This window comes from Chionomys nivalis, chromosome 5 (assembly GCF_950005125.1).
Source record: "Chionomys nivalis chromosome 5, mChiNiv1.1, whole genome shotgun sequence".
Classification (NCBI taxonomy): Eukaryota; Metazoa; Chordata; class Mammalia; order Rodentia; family Cricetidae; genus Chionomys; species Chionomys nivalis.
In genome coordinates this window covers 58,973,387-58,989,450 of record NC_080090.1, presented here as the reverse complement: position 1 = coordinate 58,989,450, position 16,064 = coordinate 58,973,387, and the positions used below count along the sequence as shown (strand labels likewise).

Genomic DNA, 16,064 nt, shown 5'->3' with positions numbered 1-16,064 from the left:
TTTTCTGCGCTTGTTAAATTGTCTGAAATGATATTAGAATTCATGGATACTTTTTTTTTGAAGTTCCTGAAGTCTAATTGCAGTGAAAATAAGAATCATAGCCTACCAGAAACATAAGACAATGAAGCAGGTTTTGTTGTTTTTGTTCGCTTTGTTTTTCTTTGTTTTGGTTGAGTTCAATTTGAACTGGCTCATTTATCTGAGATCTCTTAATTTCATTCTTCAAAAGCTGTTGGCACAGGTTGAGTCTCATAGGTTGGTCTAGCATCCACTTAGTCAGGGGGGTAGGATTCCACTAGGCAGTTGCTTCCTAAGAAACAGAAGGGCTTTTTTTTAAATACAAAACCTCTTGAAACTTGATTTGGAACATATATGACCATGGATATAAAAAATCTGAAAGTTTAGGATTATTTTTTTTGTATTCCACACACTGTGTACATACAGATCAGCACAGATCTGGAAGCATACATTTTCATATAAAAATAACCTCACTATAAAATACAATCCAAGACTGGCTGAACACTTTATCAATTTGCAAGGCAATAACAGAGGTGTTGCAAGAAGGCAAGGTCCCAGCCACTTGAGATTGCAACCAGCAATCATTTGCCATTTTCCAGTTATTACTATCTGTGACATTAACTGATAGAAAAAAAGGAGATTTTCTCCCTTTTCTCCTTGATTCCTAATAAGATAAAGACATACAGGGCTCTAGGAGTTATCCCTGGTCCTCTTGCCTGAAAGAATAGGCTAAATACTTCCATTGAAAACCCATGACGTATAAGGAGAAGATTGTCATTTATTATAACATGCATTAAAACCTTCAGCAAAATAACAAAAGACACATATCATGTTCTGTGTTAATCAATAAATCTTTATATTTATGTAAAGTAAATCATTTTCTCTTTAGGAAAAAGTGGGAAGAGCTAGAATAGCAGCATGTAGGAAGGAAAGGGTGAATCATCTTTTGGGAGATGCGAGACTACGGGAAGGCACCAGCATCAGGACAGCTTGGAGAGGTGGCCTTTTCCCTGACAGTTTGGGGTAATTAGCTCTGACCACTCACTGCTTCACGGTCTTGTTCATTAGCTTCTTTCTGGGGAAGGAGAGGTCTTGAGTCTCCTGAGGAGTTTTGTAGGCACTGGACAACAGCCTGTGGAAGATAGCAGTCCTGGGGCCCATGATGGGCAGTCTGTAGCGAATGCTCTCTAGAACACAGTGCAAGAAGGGTACAGAATAAGGGGTTGAACACTGTTCTTTCAAAACCACAGAGTATCGATGGGCCACCAGAGACTCCTCCAGCCTTAGCAAATACTCAAAATTCACATAAGCATTTCTTTTAATAGAACCATCTCGTGCCAACAACATTAAACTTTTCTAAATCCGATTGAAGATGCCAAGTGAAATTTAGAAATAACACCCAAGAGTCAGGAGTATTGCCAACTACATTGAAGATAAAGCATATGTGGAGTTGTAATATTAATTCAAGGGGGAAGAGGGCTCATTCTCAGGAGACTGTTCCAGGACGCATGTGTCCATAGTCCTGTGTTTGAGAAAATAAACAGCCATGATTTTACAAACAGGCTACAGGAGGAAAAGGTTTAGTATTTCAAAAGGAACTTCAAGTTGCAAATAATTCTAAAGTCCTTACCATCCTGACCTCTTCTTCAAACAGGATTGGATTTAAAAAAAAAATGTTTACACTTAACTTTTCCAAAACACACTGCTTAGAGGAGATAAATCGTGCATGCAACAACACCTCCCCATTGGGAGCAACTGAATGACTATGGGGGTTGAAGCCCTGAATTCTCAAGTTTGCTTGATCAAGCCAAATGGGTGCTAAAGTGATTACATGTGTGAGAGTCTGGAGTGCAGTTCAGGCTTCTCATTGCCATTCAAACACAGCAACATTTCAGGTGGACAGACACAAACAGGTTGAGGACCAGCATTAGCTCCCCTTAGTCTCAACTGAGTACTCTTTGTATCCTGTCACACTTCTCTGCCAGGCGCTAAACACATGTTAGGTGGGTAACATAACACCAGGGCTCATCAAGAATAAAGGTCTGCAGGTCTCATGGGATCAAGGCAAAGAGAAATGAATTCAAAGTAACCTCCAGATACCATTTCTGATCCTGATGATAAAGTTTGGGTGAATTTAGGAAAATGTTAGAAATCACTGTTTTGACCTACAAATGAACTAGATAACCGTGTGCAGTGAAAACACCGGGATTCTGTATTCATAGCATGTTTGCACGTGGGCGGCAGCTTAGGCAATAAGTCGCAAGTACTGAAGTTCTGATATGACTAAGCTTGGCCTGCCAGTAGCTGTGGCTTGGTTCAGCTTATATTGTGTGAAACAAAATGCTGTTCTAGCTTTTAAAGTGGGAACACAGACACCAAACCCACAGAAAAAGACCAGAATCTGGGAGCAGGCATTTCTGGTCCTGGGCTACACTTTCCCCTATGCTTTGGAGGACACACATAACAACAAAGCCTAGCTCAGAGAGGTTTTAGCTGGCATCACATAGAGATCCCCCAACGTTCAGCCCCTAAACAGTTCTGCATCCACGTTCTCTACAGCTCCATCTCCAGTATTATTGTCTTAGATTAGACTCTATGGGCAAGAAAATGCCATGCTGATCCCATGTGCCCTCAGCTAGTTTTTATGCTAATAATTGAAGCATTCCCAGGGTTTACAAATTAGTGTTGCAAAATAATCTTGATGAGGGAAGAAGATATAAGTGTGTGTGTGTGTGTGTGTACAGACATGTGTATTTGATTCATTACTTTCCAAGACAAATTTGAGGGGAAAAAAAACCAGGTCCAAGAAAAATTCAAAATAAGTATGTCATTAGCGCAGACGACACAGACCGGTTGGGTGCGCGTATCTCCCAGTGTTCCCTTGGCTAGGGAGAAAGCTGAGCAGAGAACATTGGTGGTTTTTCATTGGGCGGATGCTTTTAAGCTTAGATCTCCATTGCTCCCTTTGGCCTAATCAAAATCATGACTTAGGCCACTAGTTTAGGATGTATGAGAAGAAATTCATGGGAACTGGGTCACCCTCTTTCACTGCAATGGAGTTGGATTTCCCACACTGGTCATTGTTTTGGGGACTCTGGTCTTTCCTTTGGCATTTGCCTGAGACATCCCTTTTGTTCTCAACTTTTCTTTCTAGGTGGCTTCTCAGTTCAGTTCTGGTTATGAACCTCTGCAACTTCCTAGGATAAAATAGCAACCATAACTTTATTTCTTTTACTGTACAAATCTAATGAAACAAAAGTTTCAAGTAGTTCCAGTTATTTGGGATCCATTTGATAGAAAAAAAAATCACTGACGCTTGGGCTTAGTTGTATATTTGTCAGTCCATTGCCCCCCGTCTCTAAGGGGTGGGACATAACTCAGTGTTGCAGTCTGGGATATGCTACTGTCTTTTTTGTTTGTTTGTTTTATAAGTAGTACTGGAACTTGGAATAGCACTGGGCGGATCTGGGGGAGGCAGTGCTTTAGGACCCTGTGGCTTTGTAGTGAGGCCATTTCAGGAACGCTGTGAGGCACTTGCCTTTCCACTTGGACTTGTGGCACCGGGACTGGGGGGGGGGAGCCTTCTAAACTGTGTCCCATCTTTATGGAAATTTCTTTAGCAAGTGGCTCATTAGTCAGAATTATGTGATATAAAAAGACCTTGGAGAAAACATGAAAACATGTGAGACCCTTGGAGTGGACAGAGTGAGCTGGAAGTTAAAAGGAGGAGGAGGAGGCTGTGCAATGATTCTAACACATCCAAAGGAAAAAAGGGACAGAGAACGGAGTTTGCCCAGAAAATATAGAAACTAAGTTTTCCATTCTCTGGCCCCGGTAGAGCATGTATCACACTGGAAGCACTTATTCTAAGAGAAAACAAACCTGTTGGGATGTCATTGCAGGGATGACTAAACTGCTGGACATTGGAATGACGAAGGAGCATCACTCTGATCGGAAGATTCAAGAAAACACAGTAGTCAGTTGACTAGACCTTAGTGAAGAGGAATTAAAGGGACTCTAGCTGGCCTGGACTGGCAAACAATGGCGCTGTTAGGCCTTGCCCTTCTGCATTCCCTCTGCCTTGCTGAAAAACCATTAGGTTACATTCCTAAAGCTAGGCCTATTCCCTTATTCGCTCACTTGCTCCTCCTGAGCCCAACTACCACGGTCCAGGATCAAAGTTTTGAAGGCCGGAAATCAAAAGCCCCTTCTGGCTACCCTAACACACCTAATCAAAAGAAATCAACTCATTATAACACAAGGTTTCCCTGTTTCCCTTCATAAACTGCCATTTTCCTACATGCGTGCAGTGACTGTTTCCTCTCTATCCAGAGGCAGGACAAATACCCCTGCCCCTTTCCTTTACTCCCTTTTCCTTCCCCCTCATCCTCTATCTCTTATTCCCTGCCCTCTGTCCCTCTGGGACAAATAAACCTCCTTTGTGCTGAGAACTTGGTCTTGGGGTTCCTGAGCCGACAGTTTTCCTCTCAGGATCTGTCTTTACACATACAACAGAGGCAGTCTCCACCCTAACATTTGCTGAACTACCTCCAGCCCCCCAGCAGCAGGGCAAAAGAGTTAATTGCCCAAAACTCACTAATTCTCTAGTGCCTTTCCTTGGTAGTATCTTAATGAGTTCTGATAAAACCTTCATTTCAAAAGTATTTTATTCTACTATAAGAACATGTAGAGTCTAAAACTAGTAAGGATTAAGGAAATATTCTCTAATTTCCATAAAAAGTAAGAAATCTTTCAAGTCAGTCATTTGCCCCTGAAAAGCAAACCTTGTTATGTTTTGGTTGGAGATTTCATGAGTTCTCCATTTCTCCTGGTAGCCAAGGCTGTGGGGAGGAAAGCCTTTTAAATTGTATCCCATTTTCATGGAAAGTTCTTTAGCAAGTGGCTAAATAAGTTCAAGTCCGTATTGTATAGTCATTCTACGTAAGTATCAGACAGAAGTGGTAGGCTTTCTTTCACTATTATGTGGAAAATGAAACCAACAAAAGTTTGAGAATTTTAAGATGATTCAATTCTTGGCCATAGTTTAAAGTAATGAGAACTGCTTGCTTAAAATAAAACCAATTAATGATTTAAGGATTAAGTGCTTCACTTAAAGTACAAAATATTCTCAATAAACCAGGGCAACAGGCTTCCAAGTCTCTTTCACAGAAAAATTAACTTCTGCTCAGAAATCCTTGATTCAAAAAGTTTCCTATTCACACTTTGCAGAGTATCAGAATTACTTTTATCATGATAAAAAGTATGAGTAAATGTTATTAGTGTTGGAACTTGGACTGCCCGGACACATGTTCCCTCTGTGACCTTTGTGTACCTGAGCCAGCGCTGCATGGTTTCAGGGCACCTGACTTGTGTCACGGTCTGGAACAAAAGACTGTAATGTCATAAAAGCAATCAGAACATTTGCTTCTGAGCCACATAAGATTACAGAAAGACTTGCTAGTTTCTCCCATCTTTCTCTCTACATAAGGGAGAGAATTAAATGTTGCCTTAGCATCGTATATAACTATTTTGTAAAGATGAGTCTGTGCTCACATTCCACCGTCTATTACAAGGCATTCAGAACACTGAAGCCTTAGCCAGAGTGAGTCCATGTTTGTTGTTGTTTTTAAGCTTTGATTGTTTTAGTTACTGTATAAAACAATGAGTTTCATTATGATGTTTCATACATGTTTAGCATCATATTTGGGCCTGGAGGTTGTTTTACTGAGGTTTTCATAATGAGGACATTATTATTTGTACACAGCCCCCCATGCCCCCAACTCCTTCCATGTTCTCCCTAGAGCTTTAAAAAATGAAGAAGTAAATTCTTCACTGTTGATAGTCAAATACAAGAAAAAGCTTAAAAACTCCAACTAATGAGAATTTGACTTGATTTCATTTTTGTTATATCTTTTGTATCCTGTGGTATTGTAGCAAACAACAAAATAGAATAGATAAGTAGAATTTAAATAGGATTTTCATTTAAATTGATGAAGACGATGCCTTGAGCTTGGAACAAATTGTGTGTCATCTCCCATATTTTGTGAATTTAGATATATATTATCAATATAAGAATTGTTATCTGCTTGAGGGCAATGAAGAAATAGCCTACCCACTCCTCATGCAGTTCTTAAGTTGGTGAAAAGGAAGGCTGTGCTAAGAGTAACTTTAATCATTCCTGTAAAGAAGTGAAATCATTTAATATATTGAACTTCTTGGCTCCAACAGAAGATACAACCACTATAATGTTCATTCCCAGGGTGTTCTGTCTACTGTCCTTTCAATCCCAATCCTGTGTCCCAAACAGAAAGGACCAGAGTATAAGTCAGATCCCAGCTTACATCTTTGGCTCACCTGGGATTCACAGAATTCTGGAAGGATGGTTTCTCATGGTCTGGGATTATGAAATTTTTCGGCTGTACCTGAGAAAAAAGGCCTGATTCAATATGTTGGCTGTAACTACACTCTGATCTAAACAACGAACTTTAGCAAACCTGAATTGTGTCTGAAACTGTTCACGGATCTCCTGGTTCTTGGTGTTTCTCTCCCTCATGGTCTAAGGCCTGCTGAGATCTTGTTGTACTCCCTTGCTTAAGGATATCCACCTTTCCTGATAAACTTGCATCTTCATGAGGTTAGGCTACATCGCTACGCTGCGGTGTTTGTACTTCTAGCTCCTAAATTGCCCATTTAAGACATTTTTAGAATTACTGAGCAAATGATGCTGATTTGAAGCACATTTGAAAACATGTGCCTCCTGCACAGGCTAGAATCAGCAGACTCGCGGCTTCTCTGGTTAGGAAACCACACTCTTGAGCTACTTTAGCTTGGATCCCAGCACTCCACGCTGGCTTCCTTCAGGAGTGTGTCCATCCACTCAGAACCCTCCCACTGAAGATGATTGGACCTATGTCATTGACATGGCAGTAACGAAACATGGGTGCAGGTGTTCACTCAGCCTACTAACTGAATGACTTGGGACTTAAATTCATGACACAATAAAACTACAAATCGTTATACGTCCAATACTGGTATAGGAGGTTCTTCTATTCATGTGTTGCTTTCATTGGCTAATGAATAAAGAAACTGCTTTAGGCCTGATAGGGCAGAACTTAGTAGGTAGGTGGAGAAGACAGAACTGAATACTGGGAAGAAGGTCAGAATGAGAGATGCCATGATCTCCTGCCTGAGATGGACGCTGGTTAGAATCTTGCCGGTAAGCCACAGTCACCTGGCGATACACAGATTAATAGAAATGGGTTAAATTAAGATGTAAGAATTAGCCAATAAGAAACTAGAGCTAATGGGCCAAGCAATGTTTTAATGAATACAGTTTCTGTGTGGTTACTTTGGGGCTAAGCTAGCTGGGTGGCTGGGAAGAACAAGCAGGCCCTCCCCTTGTAACACAATACCTCTAGAGATGCCTGAAAACCAAAAAATTCAATGCCACCTCTACCTGAAGGGTCTAGCATTTTTATTCAGATTGTTCTGAATCATTGACAGAGGGGAGATGAAAGAGGAAAAAGAAGAAAACGATCAGGAGTCAAGGAGTAGCTGGGGAGGTGAGAGCAGCAATGGCTTCAGTAAGGACCTACGGGGAGAAGGGGAGAGAATATGCCAGAAACAGGCCTTGTCTTTTCCTTAGATTTCATCTACATTCGACTCCAAAGGGAGGAGCAGGGAGCTTTCTATCCCTGTGGAGTTGCATGACCCACTCTGGCTGGTAGTATTTTATGCATAGTGCAGAGTCTAGAGGCACACAGAGCAAAGTTGCCAATGATGCCATTTTTGTGTCCGAGACAAATTGCATCTGGGTGAATCTAGTCATTCTTTCCACCATTATTGATTTCCTTAAACTTTAAGTGTACAGATTGATGGACATCACTTGATATGGGTATATAGTGTGATGATCAAATCAGGGTAGATAAATATTTCTCTATCCTGAAGTTTTAAAAAAGGTGACAAGCACATGCTTGCACTACTTTATTCAGTACAGTGTGCCAGGTTTGGTACTTAACACTTTCCTCTGCTAATTATTACTTTGTATTTGGAGTTTTCCAGTTCCTTGCTTTCACTGCACACAAACTAGCAGGGTGTCGTGAAGTGAAGCCATCCCACTGTGCTATAGACTTATAGGACTTTTCAGCTGCATCCATGCTTTGGCACCCATTACTCAAGCTCACTTTATTCTCGTCCACCCTTCTCAACTTTTAGTCATCTCTATTGGATATCCTGACCAACTTTTTAAAAATCTACATTTGAGAAAACAGGTGATAATTGTGTTTCTGCACCTGACTTATTTCATTTAATTACTGCAGTGACATCAGGTTGTTTAAGATTTTGTTGCAAATGAGAAGATTCTATTATGTTGCTGAATAATATTCCATTATGCATGTCCCACCTATTCTCTATCCTTTTATCCCCTTATAGGTTTCAAGGATGGATACATATTTTAGCTACTGTGAACAATATAGTAAGCAGCTTGCTTGTTCAAATGCCTTTTTGATGTGCTGCTATAAAATTCCTTTGACTCTATATTAGAAGAGGAATGGCTGGATCACATAGTAGTTCTCCTTTGAGTGTTTGAGGAATCACCATGCTATGCTGTTCTCCATAAATCATTAATTGCCAATCCCAACAATCACAAACATTCCCTTTCCTTCACCTATTTGCCAGTATTCATTATTTATGGACATTTTGGTAATAACTATTCTAATCAGAACAAGATCTGCCTTCACTACTTCCTAGTGAGGTAGAGATTTCCCCCCATAATTTGCTTGCCCTTCAAATTTATCCCTCTGAGAAATGACTGCCCATATCCTTTGTTCATTTATATTAGATTTTTTATTATTGAAATGTTAAGTTCCTTATATATTCTAGATATTAGCCCATTGGAAATGAGTAGTTTGCAATCCACCCATCCTCCAGGTGTCTCTTCACTGTTTCTTTTGTCATTCAGATATTTAGCTTACATAAAGATAAATATCAGTTAAGCCTATATAGTTACATAATCTCATGCATTTATGTTTGTTTTGTTTTCTGTTCTTTGGGTGTCTTACACCCTCCTCCAAATCACAGCTTATGAATATCTTAAGTAACTTTCCTGTTTCCTTCTAGTAGGTCTTTAATCTATTTTTCCTTTTCTTTTTGTAAGACAAGAGGAGTCACTCTTTTCTCTTTTCCTCATGAGTACCTGGTTCCCTGAGCAATGCCGATGAAGAGGCTGTCTTTTCTCCCAGTGCATACTTCCAGTTTCCAATTTTGCAGAATTCAATGCTGCAAAATCATGGGGCACTCTGTGCTGCTCACCAGTCTGTGTGTCTGCTGTGTGCTGACACCTTGCTCTTCTTGTTACCATGGCTTTGTTGTATATTTTGAAGTCAGAGAGCTTTTGTTTTGTTTGGTTTTGTTTTTTGTTTGTTTGCTTGCTTGTTTGCTCAAGATAACTTTTGCTCTTTGGAGTTCTTTAAGATTTCATATGAATTTAAAGTTTTTTTCTAGCTTGTTTAGAATGCCATCAGCAGTTCGGTGAAGATTATATTGAATTTGAAGTTTGTTTTAAGTAGAATGGATATTTTAACTGTTTTAACTCTTACAACTAATGACCTCTTTAATTTCATTAATATTTAGTTAAATTAAAATTATATTCATTAATTTTTATTGTAGATGTCGTTTTTATTATAGCTGTTGTGAATAGAATTCCTTCGATGATTTTTTTCAACAATTGTATGTTATTGTTGATAACAAAATACTGATTCTGTATGCTGATTTTGTATCCTGAACTTTTCCTGACTGTATCAGTTCAAATAGTATCTTAATGGTCTTTAACTTCCTCTCTCTCATTACATATATGTAGATATATACACATACATATATTTTATGGGAATACATATATATATGTATTCTTATCACCTACAAGTAGCAATAACTGTACTTCTTCCCTCCTTATCTGTATCCTATCTTTCTTTTTCTTACCCAGTTGGTTTGGCTAAACCCTCTGGGCATTAAAGAGCCGTGAGAGGGCATTCAAGGCTCTTCATTTTGTTATTTCATTGTCATTTTTTTGTATCGTGCTATAGTCTCTTATTTTGCTTTGAATTTTGTTGTTCCTTTTTTCTTTTTCTTTCTTTTATTATTATTATTATTGTTGTTGTTATTATTATTTTGTTGTTTTCAAAACAGGGTTTCTCTGACTAGACTGGTCTCGAACCCATAGAAATCCACCCACATGTCTATACTTCCTGAGTGATAAGATTAAACACCTGGGCCACCACCCCTTGGCTGTTACTCCTATTAGTAATCTGGAGGTTGGTTTTCTCATTCCTTGAGATATGTAATCTCAAGGAGGTTGTTTATTTGAAATCAGATCCCCTCCTCATCTAAAAATATAAGTGCTTATTAGTGTAAACTCCCCTCGTAGTATTGCTCCTGTTGTGTTGCTATATATTTTGATATGTTTGGTATATAATGGTGCTTCCATTTGCAGTTACTTAAAACTTTTGTAAATTTCCTTTTTATTTCTTCAGTAATCTATTGCTTATTCAATATTCTGTTAGTATATTTCCATGAATTTATACAATTTCTGAAACTTACTCTTTGTTTAAGAGTTTATTTTATTATAGCTAGAAAAAATATATCCAATCAGTTCAGTTTTCAATTTTTTTGAGTCTTGTTTTATGGCAAAACATATAATTCATCTTGAAGGGTAGGCATCACATTGTCTGAAAAAGAACCTTGGATGAAGGGTTCTGTAGTTTGGTTTTGTGAGAGAGACCTTCACAGGTGCAGATGACTTCGGATCCCAGTTCCCATGAGACTTTGACGTAAAGATGAAAGTTATAATGCTTAGAGTTGTTTCCTCATAAATTCAATATTTCTTGAAAAAACTGGAAGCAAGGAGCAAAGAGCAGGAGTGTGGGAGTGGTTTCCTGAGATTCCTCGAGAGATTTAAGGACTGCACTGGTGGACACTACCTAAAAGGAACTCACAGTGGCTTTTCTTCTTTACTAAAATAACTCTGTACCAATTAACCTGTGATGTCCACAACACCTGCTGTGCAATTGCGCTTTCAAATATGGTTTATTTTCTATACTATTGTAACATATTTGTTTTTGTACATTCTTAAAGTGTTCACTGTGAATTTTTAAGAAAATACATGATTTTTTTTTGTTTTTTTTGTTTTGTTTTGTTTTTTTGTTTTTTTTTTTTTTTGTTTTTCGAGACAGGGTTTCTCTGTGGTTTTGGAGCCTGTCCTGGAACTAGCTCTTGTAGACCAGGCTGGTCTTGAACTCACAGAGATCCGCCTGCCTCTGCCTCCTGAGTGCTGGGATTAAAGGCGTGCGCCACCACCGCCCGGCTTACATGAATTTTTATATGTAGACATGAGCTTGTTTAAGGAAAATGCTTTGACTTAGAATCTTTGACTCATTTTCCATTTATATAGGAACTCTGACTGCTCCTTGGACTGGAGACGGGGGGATGGGGGTTGGGGAGGAGGTGGAAATTTTTAATAAAAAAAAAAAGTAAAAAAAAAGAAATTTTCAATGTACAAACATAAAAAATAGACTTTTATTTTAACAAAATAATGAGAATATTTTAGAAAAAAATAAAATTTAAATGCGACTGTAATTATAATGTAATTATAATTATTACCAAATTCTGTAACAACTGTTAGGTCCACTTACTTATACTATAGTTTAATTCTTGTATTTCTTTCTAGCTATTCACTGATGAAAGCTGTGCCTTAAAGTTCTCATTATGACTGCATTGGGTCCTGTGTCTTCCCATAGATATACTGCTTGTTGAAAAAGAAGGATTCTTCACTGTCAGATGTATATACACAGATACATATACATACACACATCTCTGCACACACATGTACAATTGTGACATCTGTTAAAGTGATTACAGTGACCTTTGTCTGTTTTCACAGTCTCTCGTTGGGATCTCTGTTGGGATTGAATAGGTTTTTTTGTTGTTGTTGTTGTTCACTTTTGTGTTCTTTGTGTGGAAGATCATTTTCTATCTATTCATTCCCAGTCTATTTTAGTGATGAAGTGAATTTCTTGTACATGCTGTGTCAGTAGGTCTTATTTTTGTAGCGTGTAGCCAGTCTGTATCTTAATTAAGAAATAACATTCTTCCCAAGGGGGGGGGAACACAGTGAAGAAGAAATAGAGTAGATTTTGTGGGTAGACTGGGGGCTGGTGGGGATGGGAGCAGGAGGATTAGATGGGGGGTTGTAGAGGGAGGGAGTGCTGGGAGAGACGACTGGAATTGGGGGGCATTTCAGAGGCAAGGTAGAAATCTAGTGCAATGGAAACTCCCAGAAGTCCACCAGGGTGACCCTAGTGAAGATTCCTAGTGGTGGGGGCTATGGAACCTAAACCGGCCTTCTTCTGTAACCAGGCAAGGTTTCCAGTGGAGGGATTGGGAAACCAACCCAACTACAAAACCTCTGACCTACGGTTAGTCCTACCTGCAAGATGTGCTAGGGTAAAGGTGGCACTGAGCTTGCAGAAGCAGTCAGCCAATGACTGGTCCAAATTGAGACCCGTGCCACGAGAGGGAGTTCATGCTAGACACTGCCTGGAAAACCAGGAGCCAGTGTGTGGATGGCCCAGAGACCCAGGATAGAACCAACCACAACTGGAAATAAAAAAGTTACTGAAATGATTCCTAAAATATTCTGCTAAACCTGTAGACCAGAGTCTGAGAAGCATCATCAGAGAGACTTCATCTAACAACTGATGAGAACAGATGCAGAGAACCACAGCCAAATATTAGGCAGAATCCTGCAGAAGAAGGCTAGGCAGGATTATAGGAGCCAGTGGGGTCGAGGATACCATGAGAGCATGGCCCACAGAGTCAACTAAGCAGGACACACAGGGGCTCACAGAGACTAAACCAACAATCAAGGAAACGGTAGGGGTCTAACCTACATCCTCTATGTTTATGGTATGATTGTGTAGCTTGATGTTCTTGTGGAACTCTTAGCAGTGGGAGCAAAACTGTCTCTGTTTTACCTGTCCTGGGACCCTTTTCCTCCTACCAGTTACCTTATCCAGCTTTAAAATGAGGGCATGTGCCTAGTTTTATTGTAACTGGGCATGCCATGTTTGGTTGATATCCCTGGGATGCCTGCCATTTTCTGAAGAGAAAGGAGGAGGTGTGGACCTGGGTGCGGGGAGAGACTGTGAGGAGAGGAGGGAGGAAATATCATGGTCCAAATGCATTATATGAGTGAAGAATAATATTTTTGTAGAAAGAAATGCCATTTTTACAGTCAGAATTATTGAAAAGATTTGTTCATGCTATTTTATAAAACTCTTCCGATTATTTTGACTGCCATTTAAAAAATTTCAAAAGTGTATCATTACTGTGTATGGGTGTGCACACGTGTCACAGCATGCATGGGGGTGGGGGGGAAAACGCTGTGGAGTCAGTTCACCCCTTCCCTTTTCTGTGGGTTCTGGGAATCGAACTCAAGGTGCCAGACTTGTGCTTTACCATGGAGATATCTCACTGCGCTGTGACATGCTCTGTTCTAGTCTGCTTCCCTTACTGTGCAGAGTGGCAAGCTTGATCATTCTTTACTTCTCTTTTGGATATTTGATTTTTCCAATTGTTTTTTATGTCTTTATGACTGTGGTTGCTTTTCTCTTCCTCTTGGCATAGGATGCCCTTAAGCATTGTTTCTAATTCCAGCCTGGTGGTGATGAATTCCTTACTTCTTGCTGCTCTTGAAGTCTTTATTCTTAAAGGATAGCTTTGCTGAGTATAGTATTTTTTGGTTGACTGTTCTTCAGAACTTAGTATGTGTCATTCCATTTCTTCCTGGTCTACAATTTTACTGCTAAGAAATTTGATATCAGTCTAGAGGACTTTCCCTTAAATATTACTGAGTGGCTTTCTTGAAGTTTCTGTCCAATACAGTTGGCATATAGCATACCATGGTGAAGATCCTTCCTAGTAATTGTGTGTGGAGACCTGTGGCCCTTCTTCTGTAACTGGATGGCCACATTCCCCAAGATAGAGAATTTTTAGTAATTATTTTACTGAACAGGGTTTCTATGTCTCTTTCCCTTTTCTTATCATCCAGTTACTCAAAAGTGTGATATTTATTTAATAATTTCTCAAAGGTTTCAGTTTTCGTATTTCTTTATCCCCACCTTCCTCTCCTTTTTCTGTCTTATTTACTTCTCCTTCCTTCCCATCTTTTTCATTTTTATTGGCTGGGATATTTTAGGTTATTTTATTAGAAACATTTATTTTATGTGTATGTGTATTTTGCCTTCATGTATGCATGTGCACTACATTCATGCTTGATACCCCAAAAGGCAACAAGAGGGCATTCAATCTCCTGAGACTGGGGTTATAGACAGTTGAGAGCTGCCGTGTGGGTGCTAGAAATTGAACCCGGGTCCTCTGCAAGAGTAGCCAGTGCTCTTAACCACTGAGTTGTCTCTCCATGGCTGGGATATTTTTAAAGACCTATTTTTAAGTTTAGAAATTATTCAAGTAGAATAATTTTAGTCCAGTGTTAAGGTTTAGACTATTTAAAATCCATCTTATTGAACTCTTCTTTTCCACAAATTCTATTAGCTTTTAAAAATATCTCTGCTAAATTTTGTATTCACATCATTCATTGTTTCCCCAATTTCATTCACTTCTCTATATCTTCTTGATATGAGTGAGCTTTTTTATAGCCACTCTTTGAGGTTCTTCAGCAGGCATTTCATCAGCCTAGTTCTTTACCTATTGCTAGAATATTACTGTGCTCTTTTGGAAGCATCCACTTACCTTGCTTTATTAATAGTCATCATGATTCTGTTAAAATTTGAGTATCTTCCTAAGGGGCTTTCTCTAGAACAGTGGCTCTCAGCCTTTGTAATTCTATGCTCCTTTAATACAATTGCTCGTGATGTGGTGACAACACCCAACTATAAAATTATTCCATTACTACTTTATATCTGTAATTTTGCTACTATTATGAATCTCAATGTAAATATCTGATATGCAACCCCCAGAGGAGCCATGACCCACAGGTTGAGAATCGCTACTCTAGAAGATGTGTCAAGGAATGCCAGGTTGGCTTTGGGACTGATGGGAGCTATTGCATAATCTCCCTATAAATTCTTTGACGATAATCAGAAGCTTTGAGTGCAAGGTGTGCTGGATTGGGGTTCAAAAGAACTTGGGCTGGGGACACGGAGTAGGTGTGGTATATACAACAGTTATGGTGGCATGTCCCTCTATGTGGTCATAAAAACTACAGGAGTGGTAGCAACAATGGTAGCTTTGTGAAACACTGCTGGAGCAGCTCTGCTGCCTTCAAGGACCTCTGACTTTCATTGGCAATGGGGATCATGCAGCATGTGCCTCCAGTCTTGGTGGTGGCATGGGCCCATAAACGACTGGGCATAGGAGAAGAAGGTGATGGGTAACTACTTTGTCTTTCTTGGCCCCAGTGCAGTAGAGGCCCACAAGCAGTTGCTTTGCCCAGTGGTGACTGGAGCCCATACCCAGTTATATACACAGAGATACAGTGACAAGGGACCTCAGCACTAAGCCTATTCTCGTCTCAGACTGAATGGAGGCGTGGGCCTATAACCAGCCACTTGTTGGGGTTCAGCAGAAACGGAGGACTACAGCATACTGCCTGCCTCCAGGAGCTGCCAATGCCTTAGGTCTCTGGGGCTAGGACTCTTGTTGTCTCAGTTTTTGAGAGTGGTACCCTTGTCCCCCTCCATGGTAAAACATACGTGTTCTTTAGTGTAGGGTCTTATATGGGCTTGGTACTGTGGTCACATCAGAATCAAGTCGGTTTGTGAGTTTTCAGGTCCTTGTGCTGGTTTGGTAGAATGGCCAGTAAGTCATCAGAATTGGGATAATCTGAGATTTTTAATCCCTTGAGTATGACGAAGTTTGAACACTATCTCCTTTTTCAGGATGGGACCTAGTTATAGCAACCTTGTAGGTTGGGTTTGATGGAGAGATGTTTTCTTCTCAAAAATTAAGTAAATATACAGATTTGAGATTGTTCC

The 16,064-nt window shown here is 39.6% G+C and overlaps 1 protein-coding gene across 1 annotated transcript in view; it reads right to left on the bottom strand.

Annotated features, from left to right (window-relative positions):
* Window positions 1–921: 921 nt before the first annotated feature.
* C5H1orf105 (chromosome 5 C1orf105 homolog) overlaps window positions 922–16,064 on the bottom strand; it is a gene marked incomplete at its 5' end in the record, with an annotated part of 29,656 nt that continues 14,513 nt past the window's right edge. The window contains 3 exons of the mRNA XM_057769130.1: window positions 922–1,205; window positions 3,901–3,965; window positions 6,373–6,440. Of these exons, the coding sequence (XP_057625113.1) occupies window positions 1,060–1,205; window positions 3,901–3,965; window positions 6,373–6,440 (279 nt within the window). The remainder of the gene's footprint in view (window positions 1,206–3,900; window positions 3,966–6,372; window positions 6,441–16,064) is intronic.